The sequence below is a fragment of the Chiloscyllium plagiosum genome, unplaced genomic scaffold (assembly GCF_037043375.1).
Source record: "Chiloscyllium plagiosum isolate Xiang-an unplaced genomic scaffold, Cpla_swu_hap1 HiC_scaffold_3, whole genome shotgun sequence".
NCBI lineage: Eukaryota > Metazoa > Chordata > Chondrichthyes > Orectolobiformes > Hemiscylliidae > Chiloscyllium > Chiloscyllium plagiosum.
Genome location: NW_028270141.1, coordinates 37,282,960 through 37,298,044, shown reverse-complemented (window position 1 = coordinate 37,298,044; position 15,085 = coordinate 37,282,960). Strand labels below are relative to the sequence as shown.

The following is a 15,085-nucleotide window of genomic DNA, read 5'->3' as shown; positions in this document are numbered from 1 at the left end:
CACTTGGGATATTGTGCTCAGTTCTGCTCGCCTCATTATAGGAAAGATGTGGAAGCTTTAGAGAGAGTGCAGAGGAGATTTACCAGGACGCTGCTTGAACTGGAGGGCATGTCCTATGAGGAAAGGTTGAGGGACTAGGCTTTCTCATTGCAGTGAAGATGGATGAGAGGTTACTTGATTGAGGTGTACAAGCTGATGAGAGGCATAGATAGAGTGGATAGTCAGAGACCTTTTCCCAGGGCAGAAATGGCTATCACAAGGTGATTGGAGGAAGGTTGAAAAAGATGTCAGAGGTAGGTTCTTTATGCAGAGAGTGGTGGGTGTGTGGACTGCACTGCCAGCAGTGGTGGTACAGTCAGAGACATTAGGGACATTTAAATGACTCTTGGATAGGCACATGGATGATAGTAAAATGAAGGGTTTGTAGGTTAGTTTGATCATAGAGTGGGGTAAAATGTTGGCACATCAAAAGGTCTGTACTGTGCTACACTGTTCTATGTTCTATATTCTATATTCTAAATTTTTCACCTCTCACCCTAAACCCATGCCCTCTAGCTCTGGACTCCCATACCCTAGGGAAAAGACCTTATCTATTTACCCTATCCAGGCCCCTTTTGATTTTATAACGCTCTATAAAGTCACCCCTCAGCCTCAAATGCTCCAGGGAAAACAAACCTGGTCAACCTCTCCCCATAGCTCAAATCCTCCAATCCTGGCAACATCCTTGCAAATCTTTTCTGAACCCTTTCAAGTTTCACAACATACTTCCAATAGGAGGGAGACTAGAATTGCACGCAATATTCCAAAAGTGACCTGACCAATGTCCTGAACATCCACAACATGACCTCCCAACTCCTATACTCAATGCTCTGACCAGGTAAAAACAATGCTGGAAACCAGATTCTGGAATAGAGTGGTGCTGGAAAAGCACAGCAGTTCAGGCAGCATTCGAGGAGCTGGAAAATCGGCATTTCGGACAAAAGCCCTTCATCAGGAATTGAGGCAGAGTGCCTGCAGGGTGGAGAGATCAATGCTCTGACCAATAAGGGAAAGCATTCCAAACACCTTCTTCGCTATCCTATCTACCTGTAATCATTCTTTTGGTTTAGTTTTTTTTATACATAAATGTAAGGTGTACAACAATATAAAATTGCTTTTACCTCCCCAGTGCTCATCACAGATGGTGAACAAAAGTGTTTTGTTTGCTAACTCTGGCACCATGACGTTGCATTCCATTACAACTGCCTGGGGAATCATTAATGCACAGGAGACAATCCATATTGCAATTATACTGTTTCGTGCTCTTCTGGCTGTACTTTTGAACAAAAGTGGATGACATATTGCGTACCAGCGATCCAGTGCTATGCAGCTCAATGTCAGTACAGATACAGACACTGCAACAGTCTGAAAGAAAAAGAAAACATTAAATTTCATTTCTAGAACCAAATGTTAACTACACAAAAGAACAAACTGATTTGAAGTGATTTTATTAAGACCTCTCCTGTTCCTCTGCCTTAAATCTGTTTCCTTGTATAAATGAACTTCTTGTATTCCAACCAATCCCTGCTGACATGACTGGGCTAAAAAGTGATTCTAATGTTTTGGACTCGGTGAAGTCAGAGCCTGGACCTCTTTCAGAACTTCCTAAGCAGGTTGTAAGCATCAAACAAATGACTAATCTTGAGATAAGGGAAGTGTCATTGCATATTCCCTGGATGGATGTGTGTTAGACATTTGTTGAGAAAGTGTAAAGTCAATTAGATCCAAGGAATCAGCATATTTTCTTAATGTGCAAAGACTTGAAGCTTTGGGAGAGCAAATGGATTTGTTTATCTTTGTACACACATCATTAAAAGTTTTTGCACGTGTGCAAAGAAATGGAAAGTTATCTGAAGAAAATGAGAGGTGGAACACAAATAAGAGCAAGTGATACTTTATTGTACAGAGCCCTTGGTCAAACCGCAGACATTGCATGCAGTTCTCAGTATAGACCCTTGAGAATGATATATTATCCTTGGATAATATAAAGCACTGTTTTGACAGAATGATATTGGGCCCAAAATGTTAATTTATGAATTTCTGATTCTAATGAAAGATCATCCACCTGAAATATTGACCCTGCTTCTGTCTTCACTGATGCTGCCTCACGTGCTGAGTCTTTTGCTTTTGTGTTAAATTTTGAGGCCTGTATTCACTACATTTCTGAACCTAGAAACTGGAAGGTGGAATGAATCAAGACCTATAAGATTCTAAAAGGATTTAGTACAATTCAGAAGAGATTCCCTTTGGCATTAGCCATGATTCAGTAGCAGTACCTCTCAAACCACATAGCCACAGTTCACATTCCAGTCGAAGACTTGGACATCAAAATCAAGGCTGACCCTCCATGTTGCTCTCAGAAATGCCATCTTTTTTTATTAGACATTAAAACTGAAGTTCATCCCCTTTCAAGTGGGGCAAACAAGATACCAGGGCATCATTTCAAACAACAGGAAGGCTGATACCCTGGCAAATATTTCTGATTCAGTCAACAGTACCAAAATGTACATTTGGTCAATATCATCTTGCTGTCTGCAAATTGATTGCTGCTTTACCTATCCTACATCAATGACTACAATTCAAAGTATTTCATTGGTCGGAACGCACATTGAGGTGCCCGGTGTCTGTGAAAAAACACAAAATTCCTTTATTTCCAATAGTGATAGGCAAATGAGTTTTGAGAGGCTGTTTGGCTCATTGCTGCCTTCCTGTGCATTGCACAACCTCAGTTTGCACTGTAACTGGGGCTTCTCAGCTGAAACCAGTCATCAATCTGCCAGTGTTAGACCACTACTTAACTACAGTGGTGCATTGGTATTGTCCCTACCTCTGGACCAGAGGATCCAGGATCACATCCAATCTCCTCCAGCAGTTGTATCATAATGCGTCTGCACAGATTGATTAGAATAATTATAAAGTGCAGTGAAACAATTACCTACTTATTTGATCACTACAATTTTGGTACAATCACCAATTTTAGTGAATAAAAATGAATGTGTGGAGTGGGACAAGCCATGAGGAATTTTCATCTCTGTTACCATTGGGATTGTTTAACACTGGAGTAAAATTACACATCAACTTTGAACACAATCTCACAAGTGATTACTTTAACATGGGCTTTAAAAATTCAAGAACCAGAAAGGTAGGAGGGGTAGGCAGGTAGTGCAGGAGTCTTCTGTGGCTATCCCCATTTCAAATAAGTATGCTGTTTTGGAAAATGTAGGAGGTGATGGACTCTCAGCAGAATGTAGCACGAACAGCCAAATTCCTGATATCGAGACTGGCTCTATTGTAATAAGGGGTATGTTGGGTTCCAAGCAATCAATTGTGTTAGGGCATTCTCTAGTCAGAGACACAGACAGACATTTCTGTGGCCAGCAGTGAAAAATCAGAATGGTGTGTTGCCTCCCTGGGTGCCGTGATCAAGGATATCTCAGAGAGGGTGCAGAATGTTCTCAAAGGGGAGAGGGAACCAGCAGGAGGTCATTGTACACATTGGAAACAACAACATAAGAAGGGAAAAGGATGAGATTCTGAAGGGAGAATATAGAAAGTTTGGCAGGAATTTAAAAAGGAGGTCCTCGAGGATAGTAATATCTGGATTAATCCTGGAGCTATGAGCTAGTGAGGGTAGGAATAGGAGGCAAGAGCAGATGAATGTGTGGCTGAGGAACTAGTGCAGGGAAGAAGGGTTAACATTTTTGGATCAGTGGAATCTCTTCTGGGGTAGAATTGACCTGTACAAGAAGGATAGATTGCACCTGAATTGGAAGGGGACTAATATACTGGCAGGGAGATTTGCTAAAACTGTTTGGGAGGATTTAAACTAGTAAGGTGGTGGTGGTGGTGGTGGGGGGGGGGGGAGAGAGACCCAGGGAACTAGTGAGGAAAGAGATCAATCCGAGACTGGTACAGTTGGGAAAAGAAGCCAGTCAGACAGTTAGGGCAGGAAGGAACAAAACAGAGAACAAGGTAGGACTGATAAATTAAACTACATTTACTTCAATGCAAGAGGCCTAACAGGAAGGCAGATGACTCAGGGGATGGTTAGGAACACGGAACTGGAATATCAAAGCAATTACAGAAACATGGCTCAGGGATGGGCAGGAATGGCAGCTAATGTTTCAGAATACAAATGCTACAGGAAGAATAGAAAGGGAGGCAAGAGAGGAGGGGGAGTAGTGTTTTTGATAAGGGATACTTAGGGAGGATATTCCTGGGAATACATCCAGGGAAGTTATTTGGGTGGAACTGAGAAATAAGAAAGGTATGATCACCTTATTGGGATTGTATTATATACCCCCTAATAGTCCGCAGGAAATTGAGAAACAAATTTGTAAGGAGATTTCAGTTATCTGTAAGAAAAATAGAAGTGGTTATGGTAAGGGATTTTAACTTTCCAAACACAGACTGGGACTGCCATAGTGTAGAGAGTAGAGATAGAGAGGAACTTGTTAAGTGTGTACAAGAAAATGTTCTGATTCAGTATGCGAATGCACCTACTAGAGAAGGTACCTACTAGAGAATGCACCTACTAGTCCCATTCCAATTCAGGTGCAATCTATCCTTCTTGTACAGGTCAATTCTACCCCAGAAGAGATTCCACTGATCCAAAAATGTTAACCCTTCTTCCCTGCACTAGTTCCTGAAGAAGGGCTCATGCCCGAAATGTCGATTCTCCTGTTCCCTGGATGCTGCCTGACCAGCTGCCCTTTTCCAGCAACACATTTTCAGCTCTGATCTCCAGCATCTGCAGTCCTCACTTTCTCCTACTAAAGAAGGTGCAAAACTTGACCTACTCTTGGGGAATAAGACAGGGTAGGTGACCGAGGTGTCAGTGGGGGAGCACTTTGGGGCCAGTGACTATAATTCTATTAGTTTTAAGATATGATCTGGAGGAGCCAGTGCTGGACTGGGTTGGACAAAGTTAAAAATTAAGCAACACTAGTTTATAGTCCACAGGCTTATTTGTAAGCACGAGCTTTTGGAGCACTGCTTCTTCATCAGGAGGTTGTGAAGCTGGACCATAAGACACAGAATTTATAGCAAAAGATTGCAGTGATACAATGATACATTGAACAAACTTAGATTGTTCAGTCTTTCTTCTTTTAGAATGGATTTGTTGGTTTTGATTCTTTAATATGTAAATCCTAGAACTTGTTTTAAGTCACCTTCTCAAGATCCTTTAAGATTTTATAACAAAAAGTGACATCTCAGCTCAGATAATGCTTTAAAGGTGTGAGTCAGACCAATCTTGAGTCAGACTGGTTCTATTTCCAAAGTGGAATTTACAATATTAGATGGATTCACTGCCTGCATTGACTGCTTGCAGGTCCTGCATTTTGAAGGCTAATTTTGATAGTATTAAGTGTGAATGTTCAAAAGCCGAGTGGAGACAGATGTTCACAGGCAAAGGGACGGCTGGAAAATGGGAAGCCTTCAAAAGTGAGATTGCAAGAGTCCAGAGACAGTATATTCCTGAAAGAAAAGTCTTGTAGATTTAGGGAATGTGAGATATTGAGAGAAATTGAGGCTTTGGTGAAGAAAAAGAAGGAAGCATAATGGTCGGCATTGACGAGTTGGACCGAAGGGTCTGTTTCCGTGTTGTACATCTCTATGACTCTATGTGTCAGGTGTTGAAAGTTTGTGAGAAGATTTGTAGCTCGGGTGCTCGTTGCTGTGGTTCTGTTCGCCGAGCTGGAAGTTTTTGTTGCAAACATTTCGTCCCCTGTCTAGGTGACATCCTCAGTGCTTGGGAGCCTCCTGTGAAGCGCTTCTTGTCCCAGTCAAATTCATGTTGCTTGTCGTCTGCATGTGTGGCTACTAGGGATAGCTGATCGTGTCGTTTCGTGGCTAGTTTGTCCTATATAGTGTTTTGTGCAGTCCTTGAGCAAAACTAATGTAGTGTACAAAATCCCATGCAAGGACTGCACAAAACACTATATAGGACAAACAGGAAGACAGCTAACGATCTGCATCCACGAACATCAACTAGCCACGAAACGATACGACCAGCTATCCCTAGTAGCCACACACGCAGACGACAAGCAACATGAATTTGACTGGGACAACACTACCATTATACGGCAAGCGAAACAAAGAACAGCCAAGGAATTCCTAGTAGTATGGCACTCATCCACAAACTCCATCAACAAACACATCGACCTGGACCCAATATACCGGCCTGGACCCAATATACAGCGGACAGCTGAAACTAACAACCGGAAGCGGCAGGGACAGGCCACTATAAATGCCAGAGGAAACACCACAGAAGCGCTTCACAGGAGGCTCCCAAGCACTGAGGATGTCACCTGGACAGGAGACGAAGTGTTTGCAACAAAAACTTCCAGCTCGGCGAACAGAACCACAGCATATGTCAGGTATAGACAGAAGAGATCAATGAATCCTTAGAAGAGTATAAAGATAGTAGAAGTATACTTACGAAGGAAATTAGGAAGGTAAAAAGGGGACATGAGCTAGCTTTGGCAAATAGGGTTAAGGAAAATCCAAAGAGTTTTTAGAAATGCAGTAAGGACAAAAGGGTAACTAGAGAGAGAATAGGCCCCCTCAAAGATCAGCAAGGCAGCCTTTGTGTGGAGCTGCAGGAGATGGGGGAGATACTAAATGAGTATTTTAAATCAGTGTTTACTGTGGAGAAGGACACGTAAGATATGGAATGTGGGGAAATAGATGGTGACATCTTGAAAAATGTCCATATTACAGAGGAGGTGGTGCTGGATGTCTTGAAACGGATAAAAGTGGATAAATCCCCAGGACCTGATCAAGTGTACCCTAGAACTCTGTCGGAAGCTAGAGAAGTGATTGCTGGACCCCTTGCTGAGATATTTATATTATCGATAGTCACAGGTGAGGTGCCGAAAAACTGGACATTGGCTAACGTGGTGCCACTATTTCGGAACAATGATAAGGAAAAGCCAGGGAACTATAGACTGGTGAGCCTGACATTAGTAGTGGGGAAGTTGTTGGAGGGAGCCCAGAGGGGGAGGATGTGCATTTATTTATAAAAGCAAGGATTGATTAGAGATAGTCAACATGGCTATGTGCGTGGGAAATCTTGTCTCACAAGCTTGATTGAGTTTTTTGAAGAAGTAGCAAAGAGGATTAATGAAGGCAAAGTGGTGAACACGATCTATATGGACCTCAGTAAGGCATTCAACAAGGTTCCTCATGGGAGACTGGTTAGTAAGGTTACATCTCATGGAATACAGGGAGAACTAGCCATTTGGATACAGAACTGGTTCAAAGATAGAAGACAGAGGGTGATGGTGAAGGGTTGTTTTTCAGACTGGAGGCCTGTGACCAGTGGTGTGCCATAAGGATCAGTGGTGACTACTTTTCGTCATATATAACAATGATTTGGATGTAAACATAGGAAGTATAGTTAGTAAGTTTGCAGATGACACCAAAATTAGAGGTGTAGCTGACAGCGAAGAAGGTTACTTCAGAGCACAGTAGGATCTTGTTCAGATTGGTCAATGGGCTGAGGAATAGCAGATGGAGTTTAATTTAGATAAATGTGAGGTGCTACGCTTTGGAAAGCAAATCAGAGCAAGACTTATACATTTAATGGTACAGCCCTGGGGAGTGTTGCTGAACAAAGTGACCTTGGAATGCAGGTTCATAGTTCCTTGAAAGTAGAGTTGTAAGTAGATAGGATAGTGAAGAAGCTGTTTGGTATGCTTCCCCTTATTAGTCAGAGTAGAGTACAGGAGTTGGGAGGTCATGTTGCAACTGTACAGGTTATTTGTCAGGCCACCTTTGAAATATTGCATGCAATTCTGATCCCCTTTCTATCGGAAGGATATTGTGAAACTTGAAAGGATTCAGAAAAGATTTACAGGGATTTTGCCAGGGTTGGTGGGTTCGAGCTGCTGGGAGAGGCTGAACAGGCTGGGGCTGTTTTCCCTGGAGCATTGGAGGCTAAGGGGTGACCTCATAGAGGATTATAAAATCATGAGGCTCATGGATAGGATAAATAGACAAGGTCTTTTCCATGGGATGGGGAAGTCCAGAACTAGAAGGCACAGGTTTAAGATGAGAGGGAAAAGATATAAAAGGGACCTAAGGGGCAACTCTTTCATGCAGAGGGTGTTGCGTGTGTGGAATGAGCTGCCAGAGGAAGTGGTGGAGGCTGGCACAATTACAGCATTTAAAAGACATCTCGTTGTGTATATGAATCGGAAGGGTTTAGAGGGATACGGTCCAAGTGTTGGCAAATGGGACTAGATTAGGTTAGGATATCTGGCCAGCATAGATGAGTTGGACTGAAGATGAGATCTGGATGACAACATCTGAGGGAGAAAAAATATAGTTAAGAGAGAAAAGCTTTCTTGTGTTATTGTTTGAAATGATAGGTTGAACATCAGAACGTATTTGATTAATAACATAATTAATTATGGAGTCAAAAAGTGTGGCGCTGGAAAAGCACAGCACACCAGGCAGCATCCCAAGAGCAGGAGAGTCAACGTTTCAGGTATATACCTTAATTAATTATGGTGTCAAGATGACAGTCCTGTTTTTATCCATTTGGCCACAGGATGCAGGCTCACCTTATTTGCCACTATCCCTATGCTCAACGATTTACATTGGCTCAGAACCCCACAAACCTTCAAATTTAAAATTCTCACACTTGTTTTCAAATTTCTCTGTAGTGACACACCTTCCTCTATCTCTGGAATCTCCTCAAGCCCTGGAACCTTCCGATATCTCCACTTTCCTCCAAAGCTGGCTCTTGAACATCCTTAATGTTAACTGCTTCACTACTGGTGGGTGTGCCTACTAGCTTGGGCTGGGTCCTAAGTTCAGAAATTTCCTTCCTAAAACACGCCACCTCTTTCCTCTTCAAGGCATTCTGCAAAGCTCACTCTTTCATTAAGCTTGTGGTCATGTACCCTAATCTGTCTTATATGAGCCTAATTTTCATCCTGTTAATTAAAAATTAAACTAAGTGGATTCTATGACTCGCTAACCAGCAGGGTTTTAAAATAACACCAATAACTCTGAAGTGTAAAATTAAAAGTCATGGTAAATGGAAGCCATAATTGCTTCTGTTAAGCTACCTAAAGGTGTTTGACCACAATTTATGTTATGTGGATGCAAGCTGTTGTTCATGAAATTGAAACTAACTGGAGTAAAAGTCAGGAGTCGAAGGAGTAAAGGAGTGAACGTTCAAAATGTAATAGAACCTTCAGGCATTGATGCTACCAAAAGGCCAAGACTTGCCCCCACTGCCTTACAGATGTACCTCGCATGACTGAGCAAAGTATAGTTTATTCAAAATTTTTATTTCTTCTGGTGGTTTTATATTACTCTGAGACACAGTTATATAAGAGAAGAGTACACTAAATTACTATTGAAACTTTGCTCTGTTCCTTTAGAAGGCACTGGTTTTTATGGAGGATCCTGTTTATCTGAACTAGGTGCTCCACCTACCTTACCAAGTGGCTACTGTGTCATGACAATGAATCAAAATCAAAATCCCAAAGTACATTTAATTGCAGCCATGATTTTGGAAAGAGAATTATTACAGACAAAAAAAAAACTGTGAAAATAAATTGGTGCTGCCTGTGTGGGACCCATTGAATGTGTTATTTGTAAAGCATCCGCAAAACTTCAAACAGAGAGAAAGACAGAAAGAGATGCAACAGGAAGAGACAACGAGATGTCTGACTATCTTTCTCCTCTCAATAGAAAGCTATCTCTAGCAACATATTTTATTTTTGTCCCATGCAGGAAAATACAAGACAAAAAAGCCATCCTAATGTGTGTGTGTGTGTGAGAGAGACAGAGAGAGTGTGTGAGAGAGAGAGTGTGTGTGTGTGTGCGCGTGTGTGTGAGAGGGAGTGTGTGTGTGTATGTGTGTGTGTGTGTATGTGTGTGTGTATGTGTGTGTGAGAGAGAGAGAGAGAGTGTGTGTGTGTGTGTGTTTTAGCTGAAGAAGATGGGCTGGTGAAATGAGGTCCCTGTGTACTAGCCATAGTTCAAATGCTTGTATGCTATGAAGTCAAAGAATTATCTAGTTTTACCTGTGCACTGAGTGCTAAAAGCAAACTACACTTCAAGCCAGTCAAAAGGAAATGCAAAGAGAAAAATTCTTTTGCTCTGAGTGCTGGCTGCTAACCAAAGAAACACGATAAAAGGATTTGATCTAACCTGCAAGATCCAAGAATCAAAAAATCAACTGTTCAACCAACAATGTTCCACTATCTACTTTCACAAGTGACCCAGGGAAACCATTTCATATAGTTTTTGACTTTTGGACACAATCTTAATCTGAATCTATGTGTTTGTGTTTTTGCAATAATATTTTTTTCAGGCTTAATAACTAAAGAACTCAAGAAAGCTTGGATAAATTGACTCCTTTTTAAACACAAATTCATTTGACCTTCAAAAAGGCAGCCACAACTGAAGGATACTTCTTTAACCCTGTTGTGATCAACTGAGGGGGCAGGTGATTGGGGAAGGAGAGCCAGCTCAACTCTACTCGTCCAGGAGATATCCGTCTGGTCACATCACAGAATCTCACCCAGGTTCTGGTCGTAGCAATGGGTTTTTGTGAGTCAAGACACTAAGTTGTCATTAGGCTATTTGACTGGACAGTGAAGAGGAGGAACAATGCTATTTCCAACTAGTATCTACACACTCCCACCTTTTAGTACAGTCACGAGATTGTGACCAGGAATAGGAATGCTTGCTCATCTTTCCCTGTCCTCCCTGAACAGAGATACTGAGCTCAGCATCCAACAAGTAGCATACTAATTTCTGCACTGGCTGAGTTATAAAGTCATACAGCACGGAAACAGACCTTTTGGTCCAAACAGTCCATGCCAAACATAATCCCAAACTAACCTAGTCCTACCTGACTGCACTTGACCCGCATCCCTCCAAACCTTTCCAATTCATGTATCAATCCAAATGTCTGTTAAACGATGTAATTGTACCCACATCCACCACATCCTCAGGAAGTTCATTCTACATGCGAACCACCCTCTGCGTAGAAAATTTGCTTTTCATTTCCTTTTTAAGTCTGTCTCGTTTCACCTTAAAAATGTGCCCCTTAGTATTGAAATCACCCATCCGAGGGAAAAGACAATTACCGTTAATTCTATCTATACTCATTATTGTAAAAACTTTTATAAGGTGTCCATATTGCGGAGGAAATGGTGCTGAATGTCTTGAAATGGATGAAAGTGGATAAATCCCCAGGACCTGATCAGGTGTACCCTAGAACTCTGTGGGAAGCTAGGGAAGTGATTGCTGGGCCTCTTGCTGAAATATTTGTATCATCGATAGTCACAGGTGAGGTACCGGAAGACTGGAGGTTGGCTAACATGGTGCCACTATTTAAGAGAGGTGGTAAGGAACTATAGACCAGTAAACCTGACATCAGTGGTGGACAAGTTGTTGGAGGGAATCCTGAGGGACAGGATGTACATGTATTTGATTAGGGATAGTCAACATGGCTTTGTGCAAGGGAAATTATGTCTCACAAATCTGATTGAGTTTTTTGAAGAAATAACAAAGACGATTTATGAGGGCAGAGTGGTAGACGTGATCTATATGGACCTCAGTAAGGCATTCAACAAGGTTCCCCATGGGACACTGGTTAGCAAGGTTAGATCTCATGGAATACTGGGAGAACTAGCCATTTGGATACAGAACTGGCTCAATGGTAGAAGACAGAGGGTGGTGGTGGAGGGGTGTTTTTCAGACTGGAGGCCTGTGACCAGTGGATTGCCACAAGGATCAGTGCTGGGTCCACTACTATAAATAATTTGGATGTGAGCTTAACAGGTATAGTTAGTAAGTTTGCAGATGACACCAAAATTGAAGGTATAATGGACAGCGAAGAAGGTTACCTTGGATTACAATGGGATCTTGATCAGATGAGCTAATCGGCGAAGGAGTGGCAGATGGAGTTTAATTTAGATAAATGCGAGGTGGAGCATTTTGGGAAAGCAAATCTTAGCAGGACTTATACACTTAATAGCAAGGTCCTAGGGAGTGTTGCTGAACAAAGAGACCTTGGAGTGCAGGTTCATAGCTCCTTGAAGGTAGAGTCGCATGTAGATAGATTAGTGAAGAAGGTGTTTGGTATGCTTTCCTTTATTGGTCAGAGTATTGAGAACAGGAGTTGGGATGTCATGTTGTGAAACTTGAAAGGGTTCGGAAAAGATTAATAAGGATGTTGCCTTATTGGAAGATTTGAGCTTTGTGGAGAGGTTGAATAGGCTAGGGCTGTTTTCACTGGAACGTTGGAGGCTGAGGGGTGACCTTGTAGAGGTTTATAAAATCATGAGGGGCATGGCTAGGATAAATAGACAAGGGCTTTTCCCTGGGGTGGGGGAGTCCAGAACTAGAGGGCGTAGGTTTAAGGTGAGAGTGGAAAGATATAAAAGAGATCTAAGGGGCAACTTTTTCCATTCAGAGGATGGTGCGTATGTGGAATAGGCTGCCAGAGGAAGTGGTGGAGGCTGGTACAATTGCAACATTTAAAAGGCATCTGGATGGGAAAATGGACAGGAAAGGTTTGGAGGGATATGGGCTGGGTGCTGGCAGGTGGGACTAGATTGATTTGGGATATCTGGTCAGCATGGATGAATTGAAATGAAGGGTCTGTTTTCGTACTGTTCACCCCTATGACTCTATGACCTCTCAACCTCCTACACTCCAGTAAAACAGCCCCGCCTATCCAGCCTTTCTTTATAACCTAACCTTCATACCCAGCAACATCCCGGTAAATCTCTCCTGAACCATCTCCAGCCGAATAATATCCTGCCTATAACTGGGCAACCAGAATTGGACACAGTATTCCGAAGAGGCCTCACCAATGTCCTGTACAACCTCAACGTGACTTCCCAACTCCGATACCAAACAATTAACAAAATCAGAATTGGATGCATAAGTCTGTCTGGTCTCTATGAATCAGGTCCAAGATGGACAAATGCAACACATTACCAACTGTGTGATCAAAGGAATTTGAGAGTGAATCAAGCAGGATAATTTATTTCCACTATTAGACAGTAAGCTTTGTTCTATGTACTGCATGAAGTCCAATTAGAAATGTGCTTTTTTTATAAATCGATTTATGGTTCTCCTGTACTTCACAGGAAAAGGAAGCCTCAATGTAAATCCCTCTCCTTGGTTGAATCATCTTTAAATTAAATAACTTCTTAGCTTGTATTGAATTATTTTAATTAAACAGAACAATGATGCTTCAGCTATCAGCAATTAATATAATTTCCTTAAATTTCTTTTTGTAACATTTTTTTTATATTATTGTGGAATGACTGATATTATGAGCTTTTTATTTCTTTATTTTTCTAATTTATTCCTATGATTTTGAACTTTTGAAGGTCTGGACTCTTTAATTTATTTATTTTCCTAACGTTTTTGCTAAGCATTTGTATTCAAAAATCTATACCTAGTAACTTTTGCAACTAAAATGGTACTGTTAGTATGTGACAATAAAGCTAATTCAATTCCATTCAATTCTTCCAGTCATTTTCTGCTTCCATTTGCAAGATTCACAACATATTTTTGCTTTCAAATTTTTAAGGTTGTATAGTGTAAATTTGTTTGTTTTATTTCAAACCAGCTTTGAGGCATCAAATGTTTGCATATGGCACTCTATAACTGCAAGTTATTTTTTTATTATGAGTCCCCATTTAGAACTTGCATTTTTAGCCATTGAAGTGTCAGAAATGATAATGTACTTACTTGTAGGTAAGGAATTATTTTGCAGAAAATCGGCCCAAAAAACCATGTCTCAGTTATATCAACAAGTAGGCTGGCAGGAAGGCAGATAATTGTTACAAGGATATCGGCAAATGATAAATTAACTATGAAATAGTTTGTGACTGTCCGCATGTGATGATTCTTCCAAACTGCAATGCAAACTAAAATGGAAAAAAAACAAGATTAGAAAGAGTCGAGATAAAAGCCAGTCCCTTCACTGCTTGCACAGTCCTCAGTCCTTTCTGTTAGTTAGGTTTTAACTGCTTGGCTGGGAAACAGGCCGATAGAATGTAGGTGGCAGGTAGGAGGGAAAGTGAAAGACACTATCTCTTACTCTGATGAGAAAGCAAAGGCTTATTTTAATGGGCGAACTTGTTTTGCATCCCATTTGTCAGCTGTATACGTGAAGTTTGTTTTGGCCAGGCAGACAACCAGGACCCCCCCCCAGGCTGCGTGAAGGTTAGTTCAGAATGGGCGTAAAACTTGGTCGTTTGTGTTGGTGGGAGAGTCCAGAACCGATTCTTCCTTCTGTACCCCAAAGGCACTCTTGCTCATCTCCCTTTGGAGAGTTTTTGACTTAACCTTTCTTTCCCACTGAACTGCCAAAGTGCAGCACTCTGGGCCGTCATAATTCTATTAAACTCTGAATTCCATCCGAGGAAACCAATTAGCATATGATTAGATTAGATTCCCTACAGTATGGATATAGGCCCTTCGGCCCAACAAGTCCACACTCATCCTCCGAAGAGTAACCCACTCAAACCCATTCCTCTACATTTACCCCTGACTAATGCACCTAACACTATGGATAATTTAGCATGGCCAATTCACCTGACCTGCACATCTTTGGACTATGGGAAGAAACCGGAGTACCCGGAGAAAACCTGCGCAGACACGGGAAGAATGTGCAAACTCCACACAGACAGTCACCTGAGGTGGGAACTGAACCCAGGTCCCTAGCGCTGTGAGGCAGTAGTGCTAACCACTGAGCCACCGTGCCATGTATCGATGTGGCATCTAGCAGCTGGCTGCAATAGCCTCAACCACTAAATGATAATCAGTGGAGATGGAATAGTGTACATTTCAACTCATTTTGACTGTCTATTCACTGAATCCAATTTTTGCTTAAAAGCTGCAATATTCCATGCTTTAACCACTCCTTGTAATGATGTACTCCACATTCTAATGACTTGCTGTATAAAGGAATTAGATCTCCCCTCAGCAGCAATTCACCCTCTATCTAGTGGCTTCAGTATATGGTTTTTAAGATGATGGACATTCACATTGT

The 15,085-nt window shown here is 41.6% G+C and overlaps 1 protein-coding gene across 1 annotated transcript in view; it reads right to left on the bottom strand.

Annotated features, from left to right (window-relative positions):
* hcrtr2 (hypocretin (orexin) receptor 2) overlaps positions 1-15,085 on the bottom strand; it is an 85,080-nt gene that overhangs the window by 28,957 nt on the left and 41,038 nt on the right. The window contains exons 2-3 of the mRNA XM_043687463.2: positions 13,780-13,958; positions 1,161-1,404 (exon numbers count right to left, since the gene is read on the bottom strand). Of these exons, the coding sequence (XP_043543398.1) occupies positions 1,161-1,404; positions 13,780-13,958 (423 nt within the window). The remainder of the gene's footprint in view (positions 1-1,160; positions 1,405-13,779; positions 13,959-15,085) is intronic.